This window comes from Hyperolius riggenbachi, chromosome 1, assembly GCF_040937935.1.
Source record: "Hyperolius riggenbachi isolate aHypRig1 chromosome 1, aHypRig1.pri, whole genome shotgun sequence".
Taxonomy (NCBI): domain Eukaryota; kingdom Metazoa; phylum Chordata; class Amphibia; order Anura; family Hyperoliidae; genus Hyperolius; species Hyperolius riggenbachi.
The window spans coordinates 624,788,096-624,814,816 of NC_090646.1; the positions used below are offsets into that span (position 1 = coordinate 624,788,096).

The 26,721-nt window shown below is 45.0% G+C and overlaps 1 protein-coding gene across 1 annotated transcript in view; it reads left to right on the forward strand.

Moving 5' to 3' along the window:
• LOC137529223 (CUB and sushi domain-containing protein 3-like) overlaps positions 1–26,721 on the forward strand; it is a 118,040-nt gene that overhangs the window by 28,733 nt on the left and 62,586 nt on the right. Inside the window, exons 6-7 of the mRNA XM_068251208.1 lie at positions 2,203–2,382; positions 24,399–24,495. Of these exons, the coding sequence (XP_068107309.1) occupies positions 2,203–2,382; positions 24,399–24,495 (277 nt within the window). The remainder of the gene's footprint in view (positions 1–2,202; positions 2,383–24,398; positions 24,496–26,721) is intronic.

Below are 26,721 nucleotides of genomic sequence, written 5' to 3' on the forward strand. Positions count from 1 at the left end.
CGTGAGCGTCTCGTGGAGCAACCTGTTGCCAACCATTTTGTACGCTGTAAACATAATGTCAGCCAATTACGCTGTCAAATTATTGACAGCATACCAATCTTAAAAAGAGGTGGTGACAGGCATAGACAATTGTTGCTACGCGAGGCACACTGGATTCGCATGCTTGATACCATTGAGCCCCGTGGATTAAATCGAGATTACGATCTTACACCCTTTTTATAATTTTTGATTTTACTTTTTTTTTATTTTTTTGTATTTTATTTACTTTTATTTTTGTTTTGTATACTTAAATACCATCAAGTTCCCCTTTAAAGTGGTCGCTGCATGTATTGCTTTTGATTGTTTTATATCAACCAGCTGTTTCTGCTCTATATTGATGCTACATTCGCAATTCTCTGCTGGAGTTATGTTTGTGTCCCCATCCCCTCTGCACATCTTCTCCTACCCCTTTGGTTTTTCATCGCCATGGCATTGCGGCTGTTTAGCTGCTCTTTGCGGCGGTCTAGCCGCCTTGTTGCGGCTGTCTGGCCGCTACAGCTATACAGGGAGACGCAGGGCTGGCTGATTGGTGGTTCCCTCCACGTGATCGGCCGGCATTGGGTAGTGACGTTCTGTCCTGCCCCTTTAGGACGCATGCGGATATCTGTCCGCGTCCTACGCGTCTCAGTGACGTTACGGTGCCGCCTCCCCGCAAGTTCCCCATCAGGTCCGGCAGATAGATGGGTGTATACTTCTACTTGCGGCGGCGGTTAGATGGTGCGCTTTGAGGGGGATGGCTGAAATGGACAGGTGGGTGAGCTTTAAATCTATTGGTTTAGACCAGGGGTGCCCAATGCGTCGATCGCGATCTACCGGTAGATCGCGAAGGACTGCTGGGTAGATAGCGGCCGGGTATTAAAATAGTGTGCCCGACGCTGCTAGTGCAGCGCCGGCTACTGTATCTAATTGTGCTGCTCTGCTACGCTATGCAGAGCAGCACGTGACAGCCAGAGAAGGAGGAGAAGGGAGAGGAATAGCCAGTGAGAGCCTGAGGCCCCTCCCCTCCAGGATGCACAGCGAGAGGAATCAGCGGGGAAGATTGAATGCTGGAGGAGACAGCGTGTTGCACGGGGCTCCAGAAGGGAAACTAGGCAGGTCGTAAGGAGAAACCGAGAGCTGCCTGCAGAGAAGGGTGAGAGAAAGAATCCACATACAGAAGTCTCACCCTGGTTGATAAAGGTCTGCTGCTGCTTGCTGATCACAGTGTAATTAGTTTACCAGCCAGCAGCATGCTGAGATGTGTGCACAAATGTGTTTGTAGGACTGCTATGATGTGTGATGAGTTAATAATGGATCCTATCTGATAAGGATCTCTGATAACTATTGTAAACAGTTCAAAGGAATCCAAATGCAGCATATCAGCTAGCATGTGCATTGAACCTTTGTCTGTACTTGATTTGATTTGTAGTATTGGACATACAAGTACAGTTTCACTTGATGCTTGCTGACTTGCTTTAGAAATCAGGATTGGGGGGGGGGGGGGGGGGGAATTCTACAGCTGCCCAATTATGCTGCGATTGGGGGGGGGGGGGGGTATGTTGGCAGATCTCTTGGGCTCGATAATTTTGAAAGTAGCTCGCGAGCCGAAAAAGTGTGGGCACCCCTGGTTTAGACTATATGTAACAAGTTCCCCATCAGGTCCACTTCATACATAGTGGATGGGGATTGGCTAGTGAGTTAGATAGCCTATGATTGGTAGGTTTGAATATTATGTACTATTTAAACTCATTGTTTCCATGACATATTGAGACTGTCATGGCTTGATAAAGGGGCATGTTCTAACGCTCCGAAACGTCGCACACTGTACTTATTTGTACTCGATGACAGTCTTTAATAAATAACCTAAAGAGCAACTTGATGGTGCCGGCTTCATCCTTTCTGGCTTTTAGACCCTAAAACTGGAAGTAATCATAACGCCAGGGAGGTTATTCTTTAATTTTACTTTTTTTTACATATTTTTACATGTATGCTCATTTTGCTAGGATTACGGGATGTTTCTCTCCAGAAGTGAAGCTTAGTAAATACTGTTCTTGTTTTTATTGTTAATGGTCAGGTTATAATTGCAAACCAGAAATTATTTTATATTCAGCATATACAGCAAATGTACTAATTTACATGTTTTCAGTGTTCAGCAGTGGTAATTGGTGTTTATATTTCTTATAGTTGTTGATTGTCCTTCACCAAATGTGCCAAACTCAAAAAAGCTTTCGGGATTTAGTGGTCCATACAGATTAAACTTTGTGGTGGAATTCGAATGTAACAAAGGCTTTACAATGAATGGATCCAACACTATACGATGCACTATACAGAGTACATGGGATCCTCCACCACCCCAGTGTATTGGTAAGTATTCTACATGTTAGGTAGGGTAACTTATGCTAAAGGTGGCCACACAACATACATTTTTTAAAATATCATTATGATTCAAGAACTGCAATACATTTTTGACTGATTACAACATTTCAAAAATCTGACCGATGTACCACACATATACAGTGGGATGCGAAAGTTAACACAACCTTGTTAACTGTCATGATTTTCCTGTATAAATCATTGATTGTTACGATAAAAAATGGCAGTTAAATATATCATATGGGAGACACACACAGTGATATTTGAGAAGTGAAATAAAGTTTATTGAATTTACAGAAAGAGCGCAATAATTGTTTAAATAAAAGTTAGGCAGGTGCATAAATTTAGGCTCTGTTGTCATTTTATTAATTCCAAAACCTTTAGATCGAATTATTGGAGCTCAAATTGACTTGGTAAGTTCAGTGACCCCTGACCTACATACACAGGTGAATCCAGTTATGAGAAAGAGTATTTAGGGAGGTCAATTGTAAGTTTCCCTCCTCTTTTAATTTTATCTGAAACGTAGAAACATGGGGGTCTCAAAACAACTCTCGAATGACCTCAAGACAAAGATTGTTTACCATCGTGGTTTAAGGGAAGAATACAGAAAGCTGTCTCAGAGATTTCAGCTGTCTGTTGCCGCAGTTAGGGACATATTGAGGAAATGGAATACCACAGGCTCAGTTCAATTTAAGGCTAGAAGTGGCAGTCCAAGAAAAATCTCGGATAGACAGAAGCGACAAATGGTGAGAACGGTCAGAGTCAACCCACAGACCAGCACCAAAGACCTACAACATTATTTTGCTGCAGATGGAGTCACTGTGCATTCGGTGCACTTTACACAAGGAGATGCTGTATGCAAGAGTGATGCAGAGGAAGCCTTTTCTCCGCCCACAGCTCAAATAGAGCCACTTGAGGCACATTTGGACAAGCCAGGTTCATTTTGGAATAAGGTGCTGTGTGGACTGATGAAACTAAAATTGAGTTATTTGGGCATAACTAGGGGTGTTATGCATGGAGGAAAAAGAACATAGCATTCCAAGAAAAACACCTGCCACCTACAGTAAAATATGGTGATGGTTCCATCATGCTGTGGGGCTGTGTGGCCAGTGCAGGGGCTAGGAATATTGTCAAAGTTGAGGGACGCATGGATTCCACTCAGTATTAGCAGATTCTGGAGACCAATGTCTAGGAATCAGTGACAAAGCTGAAGCTGTGCCGGGGCTGGATCTTTAAACAAGACAAAGACCCTAAACACTGCTCAAAATCCACTAAGGCATTCATGCAGATGAACAAGTACAATGTTCTGAAATGGCCATCTCAGTGCCCAGACCTGAATATAATTGAAAAATTGGTGTGAGTTAAAGGAATACTATCCAACTTTATCAATTTCTGGCATTAGCATAAATGAAAATTGCAACAATATTCTGAGCAACACAGCATATCTTTTTGCTGTGCAGTGTCTTTTTTTTGTTTATTTTACCTTATAGAGTACGTCCCCTGAAAAACTGACGGCGTCGGGGAATAGGGCAGCTCATTATATGAGAGGGGATTCCCATTTTACAGTGTAGCAGTGGATTTCAGCTTTCCCCACATTAGAGCGCATTATTCAGCGCATGACCCGCCGAAGCAGCCTGCTATGAGGAGCGAGAGACAACCGCTCTTGCTCCTACTCTGCCCAGCCAATCCGCCCCGAGACTTCCGGGCTGCCGCCGCAACATCATTGTTTGCTATGCAACGGCAAACACATTAGCTGGAGGAGGGCGCGTCAGTGCTCCTGAAAGCATTGGAAGCAGGAGCGGAAGGAGAGGAAGGATCATGACGCGCCCTCCTCCAGCTAATGTGTTTGCCGTTGCGTAGCAAACAATGATGTTGCGGTGGCAGCCCGGTACACGGAAGTCTCCTGGGGCGGATTGGCTGGGCAGAGTAGGAGCGAGAGCGGTTGTCTCTCGCTCCTCATAGCAGGCTACTTCGGCGGGTCATGCGCTGAATAATGCGCTCTAATGTGGGGAAAGCTGAAATCCACTGCTACACTGTAATATGGGAATCCCCTCTCATATAATGAGCTGCCCCATTCCCCGACGCCGTCAGTTTTTCAGGGGACGCACTCTATAAGGTAAAGTAAACAAAAAAAAAAGACACTGCACAGCAAAAAGATATGCTGTGTTTGCTCAGACTATTGTTGCAATTTTGATTTATGCTACTGCCAGAAATTGATAAAGTTTGATAGTATTCCTTTAAAGAGGAACTTCAGCCTAAACAAACATACTGTCATTAAGTTACATTAGTTATGTTAATTAAAATAGATAGGTAATATAATCTCTTACCCACCCTGTTTTAAAAGAACAGGCAAAGGTCTGTGATTTCATAAGGGCAGCCATCTTTTTGGTTGAAAGAAGGTGACAGGGAGCATGAGACACAGTTCCAACTGTCCTGTGTCCTGATCACCCCTCCCAGTTGCTAGGCAACGTGAATAACAACATAGGAAACCCCATCATGCTTTGCACAGTATCAGGGGGAAAAAGCCCGGGCAGTTTTCTTTCATGGGGCGGAGCTTAGCTAAAAATGCAGCTAAAAATGAGACTTCTATAAGAAAAACATGGTTCTGATGCTGTGAAACTGTTAAAGAAACACCAAGCCTTTTCAGTTCTGCTGAGTAGATTTTTAGTCTGGAGGTTCACTTTAAAGAGAGCTGTCCATGCTCGGAAGCCATCAAACCTGAATGAACTAGAGATGTTTTGTAAAGAGGAATGGTCCAAAATACCTTCAACCAGAATCCAGACTCTCATTGGAACCTACAGGAAGCATTTAGAGGCTGTAATTTCTGCAAAAGGAGGATCTACTAAATATTGATTTCATTTCTTTTTTGTGTTGCCCAAATTTATGCACCTGCTTCATTTTGTTTAAACAATTATTGCACGCTTTCTGCAAATCCAATAAACTTCATTTCACTTCTCAAATATCACTGTGTGTGTCTCCTATATGATATATTTAACTGACATTTTTTATCGTAACCACCAACAATTTATACAGGAAAATCCTGATGATTAACAAGGTTGCCCAAACTTTCACATCACACTATGGGCGTGATTCACAAAGCCGTGCTAACTGTTAGCACGCTGTTGAAAAGCCCATTATCACGCCTAAACTCAGTTTGGGCGTGATAAAATTAACCCATGTGCAAAGTTTTTGCGCATACAAAGTTTACGCGCGCAACGCCATTAAACCCTACGCTACTTTTAGCGCGCACCGGACTTTGCACGCGCAAAGCTTTGCGCGCAAGTTTTTCCCTCAAAGCGGTGCTAACTTACTTAGTGCAATGCTTATCATGCCCAAAAGTCTTTAGGGGTGCTAAGTAGGTTAGCACCGCTTTGTGAATCGAGCCCCATATGTTCAATTTTTCCCCAATTATGAAAAAAATTATTGAAAACTCAGAAAAAATTGCTTGAGTCTGTACATCAAGTAATTCAAAACCTACCACACACCATACAGTTTTGATAAAAACTGATCAGAAAAATCCACCACTCCTAATCTTTTATGAAATAAAAATGGGACATTCGATCAGGTTTCTTGAACAATTTAAAAGAAAGTTATTGATTTTTGGGAACAACTGATCGTAATTATCGAATCGATGTAAAATTGGATCTTTTAATTGAATGGTGTTTGGCCACTGGCCACCTTTAAAGTGTACCAGAGATTTTTCTTGTAGCAGTTTTTGTAGTTACCTGGGGCTTCCTCCAGACCCATGCCAACCGTGGGCTCCATCGCCATTCTCCTGGGCCCCTCTGTTCCCCCGCTGTATCCCCCAGTATATTCCCCAGTCATCGCCGGGTGCGTTCTGTACCTGCGTGGTTAGTACTGCGCAGGTGCACAACGGCTTGGCCACGGGAGTACGACAGGGGCACGAGTGCAGCCAGGGCCATGCATGCGCGGTGACGCATGCCTGGGAAATATACCAGGGGACAGAGCGGAGGAACATAGGGGCCCAGGAACACTGTGATAGAGCCCATGGCCGGCATTGGGCTGGATGAAGCACTTGGTAAGTATAAATGCTGCTACATGAAACATCCAGAATCAAGTGTAACCCCAAACATGGTCATTCACCCAGGACAATAGCCTGGGCCGCCAGTGCACAATCCTCCTGTGGGGCACCATCCGCACAATAGAAGAACAATGAATGAATGAAGGAGGAACTCCAATGGCAATAAATAAACTTGCGTTTAATTAGAAAAGCTGCTTAACATGACATGTTTCAGGATTTTCTCCCTTCCTCAGGTGTATAAGCACCCAACAGAATACAGCAAACTTATAACATTAGTGCACCACACCCATGTACAATAGACTCCACCCCCATGGTCAGCTGACCAGCAAGGCCACAGTCAAGTCCATGTTAACCCCTAAGGGTAAGTCCAAATTCTTTCTGGGCACTACATTCTAGGTGTTTACCCACAAACACACCTATTCACTCAAAAGAGGAGAAGATACTGCGCTCCACAGACACAAGTTCAAAAACGGGATCGCAGTTAAATAAAAAAGTCACCTCACTCTTCTTAAATGCATATATCTCAAAGGAGAACTGCGCTTCCAATAGTCCAACTTACATCCAGCAAGAAGACCAGTACCCTAAAACACAATTAAAAACCGCACATAGTGCTCAATATTGTATGTAAAAAACAATGTTTGCACCACGTGTCACACTCCACAGGGACGTGCCATCACCTTTCAGACGCAGGGCAACAATCCCCCCTCGTGATTCCACTCACAGGAGTGTCTCTTGCTCACTGCACATCACAGATATAATCTGTATATAACTCCAGGCAGGCACCAGGATCCGGATTAAAAGATATACTTTATTGCGCTTCAGGTCACCAGTAGTTAACATCCGAGCCCTAGCCACGGAACTCAGGGCCGTACGTCCACCACAGGCTTACCTCTTCCTAGTTTGAGCATCAGCGTGATCCTAAGCTCCGCCCTTTTTTACACGTTTCGTCATACGTGACTCATTCAGGGGCTAGGATCACGCCGGCTTGACGCTAACTTATACCGCCGTGTGCTGCCTTACTACGTCACGAGGTCCGCCCACGACACCATCCACCTTCGTCGCTAGGCAACCTCGTGGACGTACTTTGCCATATTACATATAATAATTAATATATAAAAGAATACTTAATGTAAAACATATGAGATCTTGGCTCCTACACTATATAATACAGATATCAAGCTATCTATTCCTAACAGGCAATCTCCTGTATATCGCTGTAAAAATCACATATCAACATTTCATTGCTTAATCTACATTTCACCCATGGAATGGTATCAGCCTAATTCCAATACTACTCCCATTATGCTTATTCCTACTTTCCACTACACCTCATACTGTATATCAATATGATTCTTATCAGTGATGATCCCTCCCCATATTACCCTCAGTGAATTAATCGCATTGGTACCTATATGTTGCAGCTACCCACAGCGCAATACATACTGGTCCATGCACTATTATTATACAGTGATTTTTCAATATACACCGCTCTAATTAAAGTGCTCACCACCTCTATACATAGTGCTGTGAGTGCACATACTACTTGTATTTTCACATACCTGCTACCTTTCTATATTATAACCAAAGCATTGTGATAGCTAAACATAACTTATCATCCCTCATGGATGTACATCTATATACTACTAGCATAAACCATAACTAACTTTTACGTGCCCAATATATAACCAACTCCACCTACTGGTGACTACATAAATTTCACTACATGCACTGTGTATATTAAATTTCCCATACATGTACAACACTCCTGCCTAGAGAACACGTGGTGCAAACATTGTTTTTAACATACAGTATTGAGCACTATGTGCGGTTTTTAATTGTTTTTTAGGGTACTGGACTTCTTGCTGGATGTAAGTTGGAGTATTGGAAGCGCAGTTCTCCTTTGTGATATACACAAACACACCGAGTAAACATGAGCATAAAGCAAACATTTTGCAATCAAAAGATATGCATAACGATACATCAATACAGACAGCTTATCAGTAAATAGCATACACTCACTGCCCAGGGATATGTTTGCTCCCTCTCTCCACCACCCCCCACCGATGACATTGCATCAGAACCTAGAAGGGAGGAAAAACAACACATTAGTTACAGGAAGCATTTCATACTAAACATATCATTAAGACCCCGAGGGGTTAAGACAGCCTTTCTCAACCTTTTACCCAGGAGGAACCCTGAAAATACCTTTTGGATCACAAGGAACCCCTGCAAGTCATTTTTGGATCTCGGGGAACCCCTGAATTTATTTTGCGGGTGGCATGGTCTTTAAAGAGACACTGAAGCGAGTGAGATAGGGTTTGATTATAGTAAAGGACCTTACATAGAGCTAAACCGCCTCTATCCCGCGGCAAAATGAGAGTTTTTACCCCCCCCCCTCCCCCCTGCAAAATCCATGACTTTCTTGGTTGTGGATTTTACTGCTCATGGAGGCAGAGTTATGAGCTGCAGCTCTGCCTCCATGCGTGTCAATCACCACACGGATCTCCGCCCCTCCCCCTCTCTGTGAAGGAAGAGTGAGAGGGACGGGGAGAGGCGGCGATCAGCCGGGATTGACGCGCTGAGAGGCAGAGCTACAGCCATTAGCTCTGCCTCTTCAGGAAGTGCTCTCCAGGCATAACAGAGGGGATTTTGGGGGGTAAAGACCCCTTGCCTTGCCACAGGATAGCGGCAGTTTAGCTCTATGTAAGGTCCTTTACTCTAATCAATGGCTAGCTAACTCGCTTCAGAGTCTCTTTAAAAGCTGGTGTAGCCATTTATGACCTATTACAGTGCCCTTCATTACAATGTTTCCTTATTCTAGTGCCTGTTATTAATGTGTTCATTATTATTCTGACCACCAATTTAGTGCTTCTTTTTAAAGTACACTCTATTATAGCGTGCTCTGTCTCATACTTTCCCCAACACCCACAATGGAGAAACATTCAAAGGAACCCTTGTAGAGTCCTCAAGGAACCCTGCTTCAGAAAGCCTGGGTTAAGACATTGCTTTTTTCAGAGGTGCATGGAATGGATAGAGCAGGGGTCTCAAACTCAATTTACCTGGGGGCCGCAGGAGGCAAAGACAGGATGAGGCTGGGCCGCATAAGGAATTTCACAATCGCGGCGCATCGCCGCCTCTGCCTGCCCCTCTCACTCTTCCTTCACAGAGAGGGGCGGCGATCCGTGTGGCGATTGACGTCAGGAGGGGCAGAGTCAGATGAAGCTGAAAGCTCTGCCCCTTCCAGGAAATGCTGGCGGATTGCCCCCCAGACGATTTGGGGGCTCTGCAGCCCTCGTTTAGCGGCGGATTACTTGGGAGCACTGAAGCGAACTATAAGGAAGCTTTTGCCGGCGAGGGCCACAAAATATTGTATCGAGGGCCGCGAGTTTGAGACCCCTGGGATAGTGGAATGCAGTGAGGCCTAATCTGTCACCTAATGAGAAGCTAGCACTGCAGACTCTTAGGAATAATGAGGATATTGTGGTGATCAAGGCAGACAAAGGAGGGGCTACTGTTGTGATGGATAAAAATCAGGATGTGGCAGAAGCACATAGAGACAGTTACAGATAACTGACCATTATGAGAAATGTAGATGTGATCCCACCTGGGTGATTAAGTCTAAAGTTGATCATATGGTGAATGACTTCCTGCTTTTGGGACTCATAGATAAAAGTATAGCAGACTTTTTGGTGGTTGAACATCCGCAGGTACCACTCCTGTATCTGTTACCCGAAATACAGGTAGTCCCCGGTTAACAAACAAGATAGGGACTGTAGGTTCGTTCTTAACCTGAATCTGTTGAACATCATGCCATCTCTGTCCCCTGTACCTCCTCTGTGTCCCCTGTTCCTCCAGTGTCCTCCTCTGTGTCACCTCTCGGGGACTACCTGTACACAAGAGTATGACGAACCCTCCAGTCCACCCCGATAGTGTCTGCTATCGGGTCTATTATGTATCCCTTGTCCAAGAATGTGGATTTCTGTCTGTAAGAACTGGTCAAAGGTGTCCCAGAATGTTTGAAATACAGATAATTTGCACAGTCTCACAGCACAGGAATCAGCAGATTAGAAAACAAACACGGGCTTGATTCACAAAAGAGTGCTAACTGATAGCACGGCCGTTTTCGTGCGAATTTTCATATTGCGCGCAATTGTGAATTTTCACGTGAAACAATATAGTTTTCGCGTGAAAAACGCGTTTGCGAAAATGGCCGTACTATCAGTTAGCACTCTTTTGTGAATCAAGCCCTATTATAGCTGCCTGCCCTGCAGCACTGAATTGAGTGGACTAAAAATGAAGCTAACACACACAGTAAACAGACAGTAGTACTCTCTGTCAGTCTCTAACTACACAATAACAGTTAGTACAGTGAACTAAGTAAACCGTAACCTACAGTAGCTAAGGCTAGCCTAGCACTAGCAGGCCTGGCCTGCACACAGGCCCTAACCTAGTCTAGCCTTCAGCACTGACTGTCACTACAATACAATACACACTACACTTAGGGATGCTCACCGCGTTCTGCGGAATTCTTTTTTCCGCAATTCCGGACGGAATTTGGAGATTTCGTTCCGTCGCATCGGAATAGAATTGCCTTAGCGCTATAGCGGAAATTCCGCGGAACGATGCGTAATTCCAGAGGAATGCGGAATTTTCTAAGCCAATCACAAGGAAGCCCCTAGAAGAAGTTTAAAGTGAAAACAACAGTATTTCTTCATGAAAATCGGAATTTCTGCACCAATCAGAGGCTTACAAAAATCACCCAAACAGATTTCTGCATGAAAATCTGAATTATTTCAGCACCAATTACAGTGTTAACAAAAACCAATCAATCCTATGTTAGCAACCAGCTCCCTAGCTATCTCACCTATCCCAACCATTTTGTATAGGTCCCAAAGCTTACGCGACACCTCCTGCGGCGCAAAAACCACCGCCATGGGTCCACCGCCAAGTCCCAAAGCTTACGCGACACCTCCTGCAGCGCAAAAAACAAGCCATGGAACCACCGCCAGATCCCAAAGCTTACGCGACATCTCCTGCGGCGTAAAAACCACCGCCATGGTACCACTGCCAGGTCCTAAATCTTATGCGACACCTCCTGCGGCGCAAAAACCACCGCCATGGAACCACCGCCAGGTCCCAGAGCTTATGCGACACCTCCTGCGGCACCAAAACCACAGCCAGGTCCCATAGCTTACGGCTAAAATGACCGCCATGGAACCACCGCCAGGTCCCATAGCTTATGTGACACATCCTGCAGTGCCAAACGACCGCCATGGGACCACCGCCAGGTCCCATAGCTTACGCGACACCTCCTGCGGTGCCAAAACGACTGCCGTGAAAAGACACACAGCAGCACTGAAGATGCTCTCAGTATCACAGAGGACGAGTTCCTCAACATGACTGCCGCCTTATATAGAGGAGGGGTTGGCCAGGGTTCCCCTCTGTGATTGGTTGCTAGGGCCTCGGCTGGGAGCCCTCTGATTGGCTCAATGACGTCAATGGACGTCATCTCCTTGGATATGCTATTCGAACTCGGTATTCAAAGTAAATACCTAATGCAAATTCGAGTGCACTCGAATTTATCCAGCTATTCGAGCTCGAATACTGAAAAACCAGTTTGAGTATTCGGTAGTTCGAATATCTGGAATCCTGATGAGCACCCCTGGTAGACAGTGACATTGGGCCACTATTTGCACTGTTGCTTCCTCTTCCCCTAGTAGGATATAGAGTTTCCTCTCCTCATGTCACATTTATCTTTTGTTTGATGTAATAAGATCGATCATCTGCTGAAAAAAAACACAGCATTGAATGACCACTGTTAATATTGCGGGATTATTTGATATAGACTTTCTGAACTTTGGACTTTACAACTTCAAGGGATGCACGGTAATTCCAGAAAGACTGCTCAGCACCAGTTATTTTCTTATTTTTAATCCATGTGGGTTTTTGAGGTAGGCAGTGTGCGTATACTTACCTACTCTGGGGGCTGTTCTGTAGACCCCCCATCTGAGAGGGTCTCCATCTTCTCTGTCCCTGTGCTGCAGAACAAGAGGTTGAAATACCCACGGTGATGTAAATAAATGTAATTAAAATAATTTAATAGGAGCAGCCAGGGACTATATGCAAAAAGGGCGTGCGGAAAAAAGGGCACCAAGTAACGCCAATAGTAAAACATTGGTATTAAGTACTGATATTTTACTATGAAAGTGTAAATATCAATATTAAAGGGGAACTGAAGAGAGAGGTATATGGAGGCTGCCATATTTATTTCCTTTTAAGCAATACCAGTTGCCTGGCAGCCCTGCTGATCCTCTGCCTCTAATACGATTAGCCATAGCCCCTGAACAAGCATGCAGCAGATCAGATGTTTCAGACTTTAAAGTCAGATCTGACAAGTCTAGCTGCATGCTTGTTTCTGGTGTTATTCAGATACTACTGCAGAGAAATAGACCAGCAGGGCTGCCAGGCAACTGGTATTTATTAAAAGAAAATAAATATGGCAGCCTCCGTATACCTCTTACTTCAGTTCCCCTTTAAATACCGATATGTAAAGTGGAAGCCTGCTCCTGCCCATGTGCTGCCCGCTGGCAACCTGACAGCTGTGGCTACCTGCTGCTGAGTCCTGGCTCTGCTTGTCCCGCCTGCCACTTTCTGGTGCCCCCTGCTGCCTCAGTGACCCAGTCGAGCTTCAGCAATAGCGCAGCACGCAGGTCCCGCAGCAGATGGTGGCGTCCTCCGCGTCGGATCTCTGCGGGACTGGGCACTGGAAGCCGTCCCGCCACCAGTGCTTTGTCCGTCCAGCCATGGCAGCACTACCCCGGGCGGCTGCTAGGACGAAGGAGGCTGTAGCTGTGGCCAGCAGTGCCAGGGGGGAGCTCTCCAGCCACATGACCCCACACACACTCCCTGAACCCCCTGCACGAGACAGCAGAGGCATGCAGTGCCTAGACAGGTCTCAGTGCAGAACGACCAGCAAGGTCAGATTGCAGCAGCTCCCCTTCCATGTCCAGCACCTGGAGAGAAAAAGGGCACGTGTGCCAAATAAAGTACAATAGCGGTCTAGTGATCAAATATCCGCCCCGGCACCCAAAGATGGCTATTTTGTATTGGTGCCTATGGTGGTGCCAATTTAGTCCACTTGCCGCATGTGCCTTTTTTTCCTGCTTCTGCAGCCTGGTGCTCAGATCTATCTATCTATCTATCTATCTATCTATATATATATATATATATATATATATATATATATATATATATATATATAAAATCGCATGTATGTATGTATGTATGTACAGTGGGTTGCAAAAGTATTCAGCCCCCTTGAAGTTTTCCACATTTTGTCATATTACTGCCACAAAATGAATCAATTTTATTGGAATTCCACATGAAAGACCAACACAAAGTGGTGTACATGTGAGAAGTGGAACGAAAATCAAACATGATTCCAAACATTTTTTACAAATAAATAACTGCAAAGTGGTGTGTGCATAATTATTCGGCCCCCTTTGATCTGAGTGCAGTCAGTTGCCTATAGACATTGCCTGATGAGTGCTAATGACTAAATAGAGTGCACCTGTGTGTAATCTAATGTCAGTACAAATACAGCTGCTCTGTGAGGGCCTCAGAGGTTGTCTAAGAGAATATTGGGAGCAACAACACCGTGAAGTCCAAAGAACACACAAGACAGGTCAGGGATCAAGTTATTGAGAAATTTAAAGCAAGCTTAGGCTACAAAAAGATTTCCAAAGCCTTGAACATCCCACGGAGCACTGTTCAAACGATCATTCAGAAATCGAAGGAGTATGGCACAACTGTACACCTACCAAGACAAGGCCACCTAAACTCACAGGCCGAACAAGGAGAGCGCTGATCAGAAAAGCAGTCAAGAGGCCCATGGTGACTCTGGACGAGCTGCAGAGATCTACAGCTCAAGTGGGAGACTCTTTCCATAGGACAACTATTAGTCATGCACACTGTACAAAGTTGGCCTTTATGGAAGAGTGGCAAGAAGAAAGGCATTGTTAACAGAAAAGCATAAGAAGTCCCGTGTGCAGTTTGCAACAAGCCATGTGGGGGACACAGTAAACATGTGGAAGAACGTGCTCTGGTCAGATGAGACCAAAATGGCATACCTCCCAACATTTTGAGATGAGAAAGAGGGACACTTAAGCCACGCCCCTGCCACACCCCTGATCATTGGTCCTTTCTATCTTGGTTCATTTTCCTTCATATTAACATTTTAAAATTAGTAATATATCAATTTAAAGTATCTCCCCAGTATATGCAGCCAGGTGTATAGGTCTCCCCAGTATATGTAGCCAGGTGTATAGGTCTCCCCAGTAAAACCAGGTGTATAGGTGTCCCCAGTATATGTAGCCAAGTGTATAGGTGTCCCCAGTATATGCAGCCAGGTGTATAGGTGTCCCCAGTATATGTAGCCAGATGTATAGGTCTCCCCAGTATATGTAGCCAGGTGTATAGGTCTCCCCAGTATAGCCAGATGTATAGGCCTCCCCAGTATATGCAGCCAAGTGTATAGGTCTCCCCAGTATATGTAGCCAGGTGTATAGGTCTCCCCAGTATAGCCAGGTGTATAGGTGCCCCCAGTATATGCAGCCAGGTGTATAGGTGCCCCCAGGAAGAGAGGCAGCCAGTGAAAGGGAGCTGGTGGCAAAGTGACGGAGAAGACGGGAAGTCTACCCCCTTCCCTCACCTTGGGGCTCCCTTTCCTGGCTCTCCCTTCCGGATTAATGTGTCTCCTCCGATGGCACAGCGGCTGACGGGCGGGGAGAACTTACCGATGTCCTTCCAGCCGGCAGAGGGAGCTGTGATCTGTGCGCCGCTAGTCTGGTCTTGAGTAGATCAGACTTGCGGAACACAGATCACAGCTCTCTCCGGCATCTGCGTAACAGCGGTAAGTCCTTCCCGCCCGCTGTCAGCCGCTGCGCCATCGGAGGAGACACATTAATCCGGAAGGGAGAGCCAGGAAAGGGAGCCCCAAGGTGAGGGAAGGGGGGGAGACTTCCCCCCTTCTCCGCCACTTTGCCACCAGCTCCCATTCACTGGCTGCCTCCCTTCCTAAACCAATAGTCAGTCCGCCCCTGCATCTGACCCCCCAGCCAGCCGGGACACTGGGGGGTCATAGCGGGAGAGCCCTCCCAAATCGGGTCAGTCCCGACGAAAACGCGACGGTTGGGGACTATGAAAATGGAACTTTTTGGCCAAAATGCAAAACGCTATGTGTGGTGGAAAACTAACACTGCACAGCACTCTGAACACACCATCCCCACTGTCAAATATGGTGGTGGCAGCATCATGCTCGGGGGATGCATCTTTTCAGCAGGGACAGGGAAGTTGGTCAGAGTTGATGGGAAGATAGATGGAGCCAAATACAGGGCAAACTTGGAAGAAAACCTCTTGGAGACTGCAAAAGACTTGTGACTGGGGCGGAGGTTCACCTTCCAGCAGGACAATGACCCTAAACATAAAGCCAGGGCAACAATGGAATGGTTTAAAACAAAACATATCTATGTGTTAGAATGGCCCAGTCAAAGTCCAGATCTAAATCGAATCGAGAATCTGTGGCAAGATCTGAAAACTGCTGTTCACAAACGCTCTCCATCTAATCTGACTGAGCTGGAGCTGTTTTGCAAAGAAGAAAGGGCAAGGATTTCAGTCTCTAGATGTGCAAAGCTGGTAGAGACATACCCTAAAAGACTGGCAGCTGTAATTGCAGCAAAAGGTGGTTCTACAAAGTATTGACTCAGGGGGCCGAATAATTATGCACACCCCACTTTGCAGTTATTGATTTGTAAAAAATGTTTGGAATCATGTACGGTTTTCGTTCCACTTCTCACGTGTACACTACTTTGTATTGGTCTTTCACGTGGAATTCCAATAAAATTAATGCATGTTTGTGGCAGTAATGTGACAAAATGTGGAAAACTTCAAGGGGGCCGAATACTTTTGCAACCCACTGTATGTGTGTATGTGCCGCGATCACTCGAAAACGGCTTGACCGATTTGAACAAAACTTGGTATACAGATGCCTTACTACCTGGGATGATATGTTCTGGGGGTCTCGCGGCCCCCCTGCACACTTGGGCGGAGCTACAAGCAGCTAATCAGATTTCACCCATTCATGTCAATGGAAAAAATGGAAAAGGCTGCCATTCTCACAGTAATCAAGCCAGAGTCCCCACACTTAGCACAATTAGTGACTTGGTGACCGAGGTTACAAATTCAGGAAAAGTGGGCGGAGCATAAAATAGCAAATCAAATTTCAGCCATTCATTTTTAATGGGAAAATGTAAACTGCAGCCATTCTTAGACTGTTAATCGCAATGTTCTCAAACTTGCCACAGTTGGTCACTGGGTGAATGCGATTAAGATTCAGGAAAGTGGGTGAAGCCTACAACAGCCAATCAAAATTCACCTATTGATTTTCAAGGGGAATATTGAAACTGCTGCCATTCTTACACCGTTTATGGCAGAGGCTTCAGACTTGCTACAGTGGGTCATTACGTGACTGGGGTCCAAATTCGCTAAAGGGGCCAATCAGATTTCCTTTCTGGATAAACTGCTTCCATTCACACATTTTTGATACCAGGAACCTGAAAGCTCACAAACTTGGTCATTGAGTGGACGGAGCTAACAACAAATTTCACTGGTCAAATATAAACTGCGGCCATTCTTACACTGTTAATGGCAGGGTTCTCAAACTTTGCGCAGTTGGTCACTGGGTGAATGGGATTAATATTTAGGAAAATGGGTGGAGCCTACAACTACCAATCAAAATTCACCTGTTGATTTTCATGGGGAATATTTAAATTGCTGCCATTCTTACACTGTTAATAGCAGATGCCCCAAACCTGGTACAGTTGATCAGTGGGTGACTGGGGGTTCAAATTCAGAAAGGGGCAGAGCCACAAACAGCCAGATTTGTGTAATTTTAATGGGAATATACAAATTATTGATACCAATGACCCCAAAGCTCATAAACTTGATAATTGAGTGACTGTATGTCAAGGTTAGAAAAAATGGGCAGCGCCAACAACTACATTTTTACATGGGAAAATATAAACTACAACCATTCTTACACTGTTAATGGCAGGGTTCCCAAACTTGACACAGTTGGCCACTGAGTGACTATAAGTAATATTTAGAAAGTGGGTGGCGCCTACAACAGGCAATCAAAATTCACCTATTGATTTTTTTTACATTGCTACCATTCTTACACTGTTAATTGCAGAGGCCTCAAAGTCAGTCATTGGGTGACTGGGGTCTAAATTCACTAAAGGGGGTGGGGCCACAAACAGCCAATGAGATTTGATAAATTGATTTCAGCCATTCTGTTATTGGCAGGGTTTTCAAACTTGACACAGTTGGTCACTGACATGACTGGGATTAATATTCAGGAAAGTGGGTGGAGTCTACAACAGCCAATCAATATTTACCTATTGATTTTCAAGGGGAATATTTACATTGCTTTCATTCTTAAAATCTTAATGGCAGAGGCCTCTAATCTGGTACAGTCAGTCACTGGGAGACTAGGGTTTACATTTTGAAAAGGGGGTGGGCTAAAAACAGCCAATCAGATTTATTTATGTTCAATGGAAAAATGCAACTTATTAATGCCAAGGACCCCAAAGCTCATAAAATTGGGTGACTGTATGTCAAGGTTAGAAACAGTGGGTGGAGTCAAAAACAACTACCTTTTTAAATGGGAAAATATAAACTGCAGTCATTCTTACACTGTTAATGGCAGGGTTCTCAAACTTGACACAGTTGGTCACTGGGTGCATGGGATTAATATTCAGAAAAGTAGGTGGAGCTACAACAGCCAATCAAAATGCACCTATTGATTTTCATGGGGAATATTGAAACTGCTGCCATTCTTCTTACACTGTTAATGGCAGAGCCTCAAACCTGCTACAGTTAGTCATTAAGTGACTGAGGTTTAAATTCACTAAAGGGACGGAGCCACAAACAGCCAATCCGATTTATTTGCTGGATAAACTGCTTCCATTCACACAATTTTGATGCCAGGAACCCGAAAGCTCACTAATTTGGTCATTGAGTGACTGTGTGTCAAGGTTACAAACGCTGGGTAGAGTCAAAAACAGATTTCCCTGGGAAAATGTAAACTGCAGCCCTTCTTCGCTGTTAATGGCAGGGTTCTCAAACTTTGTACAGTTGGTTACCGGGTGACTGGGATGAATATTCAGCAAAGTGGGTGGAGCCGAGAAAAGCCAATCAATATTCACCTGTTGATTTTCAAGGTAATATTAAAATTGCTGCCATTCTTTCACTGTTAACGGCACAAGCCTCAAACCTGGTACAGTTGGTCATTGGGTCACTGGGGTTCAAATTCAGATAAGGGGGTGGAGCCACAAACAGCAAATCAGATTTGTTTTTATTGAAGCCAAGGACCTAAAAGCTCACTGTCACAAGAGCCCTAGTGGTCAGACCGCGATTAGCCTTCTAAACGGTGCCAGCGCACAGATCGTGCGAACTCTGGTCGCAGTCAATGCGCAGGAACCGTTAAGAGATAGCCGCAGACAAACCAGAAGGGAGCCTGTGAGATACGGGTGATTACAACTTCACACACTGGTTCAGGGTAGATCTGCCACCACCGCGGTTACCATGGGACCGAGGAGCCCACTGACTGACTAATCCTGCGAATAAAACGGTTAAACACACTGTATTCTGTCTAGCCGACAACAAACGAACAGTAGCGTCTCTTCAGAGACCCGGGATCAGTTCTGTGTTTGCTGATAAGCAGGGTAGCGGAACAGTGAATGACTTGGAGGAAGTCTTTTATTCACAGCAATATAAATAATTAATATATACAGACAATTATTAAAATCAACAATTATTAAAACAGTAATAGCCAGTATAAAAATAAAAGAAGGGAGAAAAATACTTAGTTCCTGGAAAGATGTCCTTTTTGTGGGAAGAATCAAAGTTCTTGGTTTCAATCAAAGTTCAGAGTTCAGACCAGGTGGATGCCAGCATATCCTCAAGCTGGCACGGATGAGTTCAAGATGTTTCAGGGTGGAGGACACTGAGTTTGGGTCCTCTGCCATTCTTATGCCCCTGATTCAGTAGGAGGGAGTGAGGGCGGGGCCACACACCCCCTTAGAACATGAGATGAGTCCTCCCCTTGTCCTGGGGACCAGAAATCATACCTTAACCATATATGGACTCTATCTCACAGAACCGTACAGGTCAGGGCAGATTTACTAATATTTTCAGGTCTGCCTCGATGTACCCAGCAGCCTGATACCAAACATGAGGGTTGGGACCCCTGTGGTATCATTAGGGCACTGTTGAACTGCCTAACTGGCAGTCTTTACCTCAGAATGTTCTGAAATGTTCTCAGAACCAACGCCAGCCAGGGCCCTCCATGCTCTGTTAGTTTGGAGGGTCTGCCAGCCTGGCAACACAGAAAATATGACACATATAGCAGTTTATGGAATATGATCTACATCTGGGATTGATAGCAGGTCATTCCTAGGTGAGGTCCTTTTGAAGCTGGCAGCAGCAAGCCACATGTCGGCTTCCCTGCTGGGGGAAGGAGCCAGCGTGTCTGAGTTGTCCCACTCTAGATTGCTTCTGTCATGGTGCTTGTCACCTATACCTGATGGATGGGCCATCAGCACAGCTTGAAGCCAGGGACTCTCTGCAGCAGATTAGGCTCAGGCTCATTAGCATATCAAAAGAGCCATCCTGCAGTTAGGCTGATGCTATCTCTCTGCTGAGAAAAGACTCAGCTGCTCCTACACACTCAACCCAGATTCTATCGATCTGAAGCGCAATTGATGCAGAGAATCGAGTGCGATCGCTTTTTCTTCACGGGCGGTTACAGGATGCGCCTGCGGCCCCGCAACCGTCCGTGACACTCACAAACTTGGTCATTGTCCAGGTTACAAAAAGTGGGCAGAGCCAAGTACAAATTTCACTGGGAAAATATAAACTGCAGGCCTTCTTACACTGTTAATGGCTGGGTTCTCAAACTTTCCCAGATGGTCACTGGGTGACTGGGATTGATATTCAGGGAAGTGGGTGGAGCCTGTAATGGCCAATCAAAATTCACCTGTTGATTTTCAAGGGGAATATTTTAATTGCTGCCACTGTTAATAAAAGATGCCTCAAACCTGCTGCAGTTAGTCTTTGGGTGCCTGGGGTTCAAATGCTGGAGAGGGGCGGAGTCACAAACAGCCAATCTAATTTAATTTCTATGGGAATATACAAATTATTGATGCCAAAGCTCACAAACTTGGTCATTGAGTGTTTGTGTGTTAGGGTTAGAAAAAGTGAGCAGAGCCGACACCAGCCAAATACATTCCTGGGTAACGCCGGGTCATCAGCTAGTTCCTTTATATAGGAATTGTGAAGAGTTTTGTCTAGCTAGTAGCTACAACACTTGCTTGACAAACCGCCAGATAGTGCTACAATTATTTGTTTTATCTTTATCTCCCACCCAGGACACAGGGGCGTAACTCCAGGGGTGATCGCAGGGGCCCCCAACTACTAACCTTCCCTTCCTCTGATACAGGGGACTATGCCTCAGATCAGGGTTTTTTTGTGGCCTCACTTGTATGGGTGTGAAGATTATGATGGCCACACTTATGCTATGACACTTGTGAGATGGGCCCCCAGGCTGTGAAGGGCACCAAGGGGAGGCAAAGGAAGGGGTGTGAACACTGGGGGGGGGGGGGCAGGGAGGGGGGCCATGAATTGCAGCTACACCATTGCTCTCACCCAAAGGTGGGAGACAATCTTCCCAGCAGGATAACAGGCGCACGCTAACACTGGTTTTAACCTTCCCCATCTTCACTTTTTTGGGGGGTCTACATTCATTTTCTTAGGCTACATTAATGTATGCGACAGGTTATTTCACACCCCTCTATTAGCAGTGTAACCCTCTAAAAGAGGGTCACACCTTGTTTTAATGTATTTTGATGTGTGGGGTGAGTTCAGCAGCTAAGGCTAAAATTCGCCTTAGCTATTGGCCTGGTGGAACTAGGGCGGTGCATGAGAGAGAAGCTGAAGCGCTAAGATGGTCACATAGGCTGGGTTGCTAGGCGACCAAGTACACAAAGCAGTGGAAACTTCCAGAAGCCCCTGCCCAGCTGGTCAAAGCAGCACAGCACAGGTGCAGGAGGGGCAGAACATGCGAGACCTAGCTAGAGGGAACTGGTTTTAACCAGTTTTTCCTTCAGCACGCAGTTCAGTCAGGGGAGCGCTCTGGATGAGAGAGGAGGTGGCGGAGAGTGGGAGAGGAGGCTGAGGGAGGAGGTCCGCAGCAGTCCCCCATGAGTCTAAGAGGGAACCCGGTGAAGACCAACAGACTAGTGGCAGAGAAAGGAGAGAAGCGGCAGCCAGGCCAGACAGAGAGCGGAGGCCAGAGGCAGATTGTGCAGGCCAGATCTGAGCTGACATGTAGAGAGAGAGACTGAGGCAATGCAGATGAGTGTGGGCCTTTGAGCAGCTACAAGCCTCAGTGTTTATTCAGAGAGGGGCCAGTGTCAGTGGAGGTTTGCTGAGATATAGAGATAGGTAACCCAAAGTACTGAAAAGGCATACCCTGATCAATGTGGTGTAACTAGAGACTGCCTGTTGATAAAGCTTTAAAGAAACAGAGACATAGGCCTCAATTCACTAAGATCATGCTGCAGATAATAAGGCAAGATAAAACTTACCTCCACACAGTAAGAGAGTTATCTTATCTCTTCATTCCTTAAGTTACCTCCTCTGTAGTTAATTTACCTCCTCTGTAGTTATTTTCACACGCAGTTAATAAACAGCCTGTCTTTAACTGTGGAGTTATTTTAAAGTGAACCTTAAGTCACATATAAAAAACGAGTTTTACTCACCTGGGGCTTCCCTCAGCCCCCTGCAGCCGGTCGGTGCCCACGTAGAGTCACTCCGATCCTCCTGGACCCGCCGGCGGCCACTTCCGATTTCGCCGTCAGCCGCCGACAGGCTGGGAACGCGAGTGATTCTTCGCATACCCAGCCACAATAGCACCCCCTATACTACTATTGCGGCAAGGAAGGCCGCAATAACAGCATAGGGGGCGCTTCAGAAAAGTTAACTTTAGGTTCGCCTGAGGTAAAATGTTTCCTGATTACGACATGCCTCATCACCATGGTGACCACTCTAGAAACGTTATTAAAGACAGGAGATAAGCTTAGTGAATTGAGGCTATTGTGGCCTCAATTCACTAAGATCATGCTGGAGATAATAAGGCAAGAGAAAACTTACCTCCACACAGTGAGAGAGTTATCTTATCTCTTCATTCCTTAAGTTACCTCCTCTGTAGTTAATGTACCTCCTCTGTAGTTAATTTACCTCCTCTGTAGTTATTTTCACACACAGTTAATTAACAGCCTGTCTTTAACTCTGGAGTTATTTTAAGGATTGGAGAGTTAACTTAAAGACAGAAAAGTTAACTTTAGGTTTGCCTGAGGTAAAATGTTTCCTGAATACTACATGCCTTATCACCATGGTAACAACTCTACAAACGTTATTAAAGACAGGAGATAAGCTTAGTGAATTGAGGCCAATGTGATGATGATTCATTTGTTGATGCAAGATAGAGCTGCCCAGATGAAGTAAGAGAATCTGCTGCTAACTGTATTAAAGCAGGCCATACACTGGCTCGATTCGCGGCCGTTTCGACAGCAGATTCGATCCTGGGATCGAATCTGCTGCCAATCGTTCGCGGTAAACGCAGCCGCCGATCCGATTTCCTCCCGAAATCGGATCGGTCCATCGATCGCGCCGTGCGGGAAATTACCCTCGATCGCCCGCGGGTAAAGTGCGCGTCGCTAGCGGCGGCCGATCCGATCAAGTATACATTACCTGAGGCTGGTTCCCGGGCGTCTTCTCCGCGCTGCACGGCTCTGTTCCGGCTCCATCCATCCCAGCGCTTCCTGTGTCACTGCAGTGACCAGGAAGTTCAAATAGAGGGCGCTCTATTTGAACTTCCTGGTCACGGAGTAACACAGGAAGCGCCGGGATGGAGCCGGAACAGAGCCGTGCAATGTGGAGAAGATGCCCGGGAGCCAGCATCAGGTAATGTATACGGGGGGGGGGGGGGGGGACAGGCGGCAGGAGCAGCTAAGCAGAAGGTGAATCGGTTTCAGGCTGAAATCGATTCACAATCTGTTTGCAGTAAAGGCAGCCATACGATCCCTCTCTGATCAGATTCGATCAGATAGGGATCAGTCAGCTGGTCGATCTAATGGCACATCGACCAGTGTATGGCTACCTTAAGGGTGTGAGCATTCCTGTTATCAGAGAAGTTATCAGCCTCCATTAGGGCTGGTTCAGACGGACGCTTTTACCGCCAGTGTTTTCCGGGCTTGGCGTTAAAACGCTCCCATTCAAGTAAATGGGAGCGTTTGTACCAAGCTTTTACGCGCGTTTGCACGAACGCGGCGTTTGGGTCCCGATTTTATTCAAATAAATATGGACTTTTGATGGTGCGGATCTTGAGGCATTACTACTGACGCTTATACTTCAGAGTGGATCCCTGCACATCATATCGTGGCCATTGGTGCAGTAACAATTTTGATTAAGCCGCAAACCCAGAGGCAGGGCCGGGCCAAGGCAGAGACTAAAGAGGCTCCAGCCACAGGGCGCAGTGTAGGAGGGGGTGCACAACTCGCTCAGCTATCATTCCCCTATTGTGTTTGAAGCAGAGAGAAATAAGAAAAGGGGATACATGGCAGTGACTGCAAGCCAGATAACTATAGATTAAGGTGTTGGGGCCCTGGGGCACCTCTTAGTCTAATAACAATCAGTGTGTGACAGCTGGGGTGGGAGGGATGGAGGGGCGCACTTTGGTGTCTCAGCCTTGGGTGCTGGAGGACCTTGTCCCAGCTCTGCCCAGCGACCTTAAATAATGGGTGGAGCTGGGCTTTACAACAATCATTTTATTTTGTTTCATTCACAGTAACACAATGTCCGAATCCTGGAGATATAGAAAATGGATATTTTGAAGCCGAGTCCTTTTTCGTTGGCTCAAGGGTGACTTACTTCTGTAATGAAGGGTAAGTTTAAACCGTAGGATTACAAATAAAATGATGGATTATACGTGTAACACGAGATAGCGTTAGTTGCAAAAATGCAGTGTTATTATTAATCCTAAAATACTGACAGCAGAGAATAAAGCCAGCGCTCACCACATGGGCTACATTTGAATGACTTATTACCTCATGTGCACCACTTATATAGCTCAAATACACACTAAGCAATCAAACAGATGCAAAACATATTCATAAATAAATACTTACCATGCAAACAGGAAAGCACTATGGGAGCTGCTAGCCTGGTAGTTACAAAATTATGGAAACAAATACAGGTAGAAGGCTGCGCATCCCTGACCTATTACTACAATTGAATGGTTAATCGCTGTGGCGTACACCACCCCTCCTGGACTAAAATTGCACGCCCCGCATCCAAACAATGCAATACTGGTTTATGGAGAAAGTTTAGCTTCCATTATAGTTTGCATGCAAAAATACAATCTACTAGACATCTGCACCAACGTTGAGGTAATTCTCCGAAGCAGATGTCCTACACTATCTAACCTAAGTTAAAAGCATATGTCCTTACCCTGGCAGCAGCTAAGCAAAAATGTGTAACTTACATTCAGTATGGACAGCAGAGAATAAAGCCAGCGCTCACCATATGGGCTGCATTTGAATTACTTATCACCTCATGTGCGCAGCCTTCTACCTGTATTTGTTTCCATAATTTTGTAACTACCAGGCTAGCAGCTCCCATAGTGCTTTCCTGTTTGCATGGTAAGTATTTAATTATGCATATGTTTTGCATCTGTTTGATTGCTGAGTATGTATTTGAGCTATATAAGTGGTGCACATGAGGTGAAAAGTCATTCAAATGCAGCCCATATGATGAGCGCTGGCTTTATTCTCTGCTGTCCATATTGAATGTAAGTTACACATTTTTGCTTAGCTGCTGCCAGGGTAAGGACATATGCTTTTAACTTAGGTTAGATAGTGTAGGACATCTGCTTCTGAGAATTACCTCAACATTGGTGCAGATGTCTAGTAGATTGTATTTTGCATGCAAACTATAACGGAAGCTAAACTTTCCCCATAAACCAGTATTGCATTGTTTGGATGCGGGGCATGCAATTTTAGTCCAGGAGGGGCGGTGTACGCCACAGCGATTAACCATTCAATTGTAGTATTAGGTCAGGGATGTGCAGCCTTCTACCTGTATTTTTTAACCCTAAGATACTGGTCACGTTAGCTTTCCAAAACAAGTGATCATTATCCATTGTTGTCCGTGGAAGCTAGCCACACCTCCAGATCCGCTGGAATGCAATGATGTATCAGCTTGTTAATATTACAGAGCCACAATAATCCAACATGCATACAGACATTCGGATTCATTGATTGATCTTTATCAGTGCATGGCATGGATGAATGTGGCTCTATGTGGTAGGCCTTGTAACATCCAGAGGTACAAAGTCTGATAACGGTAGTGCAATACATCACACTGAACTGAATGACGTAATTATGCAAGGTGGCAGCTAGCTGAATGCAACCAAGAGGGCAGTTATCAGCGGTGGGCCGAAATTTTGCATCGAAATTTGCTTTTACGCATCATAATCGTAATGCAAAAATTCAGGGAAAATTGTAATTAATTTCGTATGTATTTCATAATTTTTGCATAATTTTTTGTGGAATTTGTGTGCAATTTCGTGAAATTTTGTGCTGATTTTGGCAGTTAATACCAAAGCCCCCACAAATGCTATTGCTACCAAATTGGTACATATATTAAGGAGAATATTGGGTACAAGTCAAAAAAAGAATGTATCAAAAAGACATTATAGTTTTTGAGAAAATCTAATTTAAATATGCAAAGAAAAATCGTTTTTAAACTGTCATTTTTTTACTTTAAAAAACATTTTTTCTTCGCATTTTTAAAATCGATTTTCACAAAAACCACAAGCTCTTTTTGGAAAATTCTTTTTTTGACTTGTACCCACTATTTTCCTTAACATATGTAGCAATTTTGGTGGAACTACCGTGTATAGTGGCTTTGCTGTTAACTGCCAAATTCAGCACGGAATTACGTGAAAATCATGCGAAATTGTAGGCGAAATTACGAATCACTTTACGAATTCAATTGAATTTACAAATCGTAATTACGTATAAGCGAAAATGTACCCATAATTTTGCGTAATCGTAATTAGCTCATTACGATCATCACTGTCAATTATGACTTTCACGCATAAGACATTA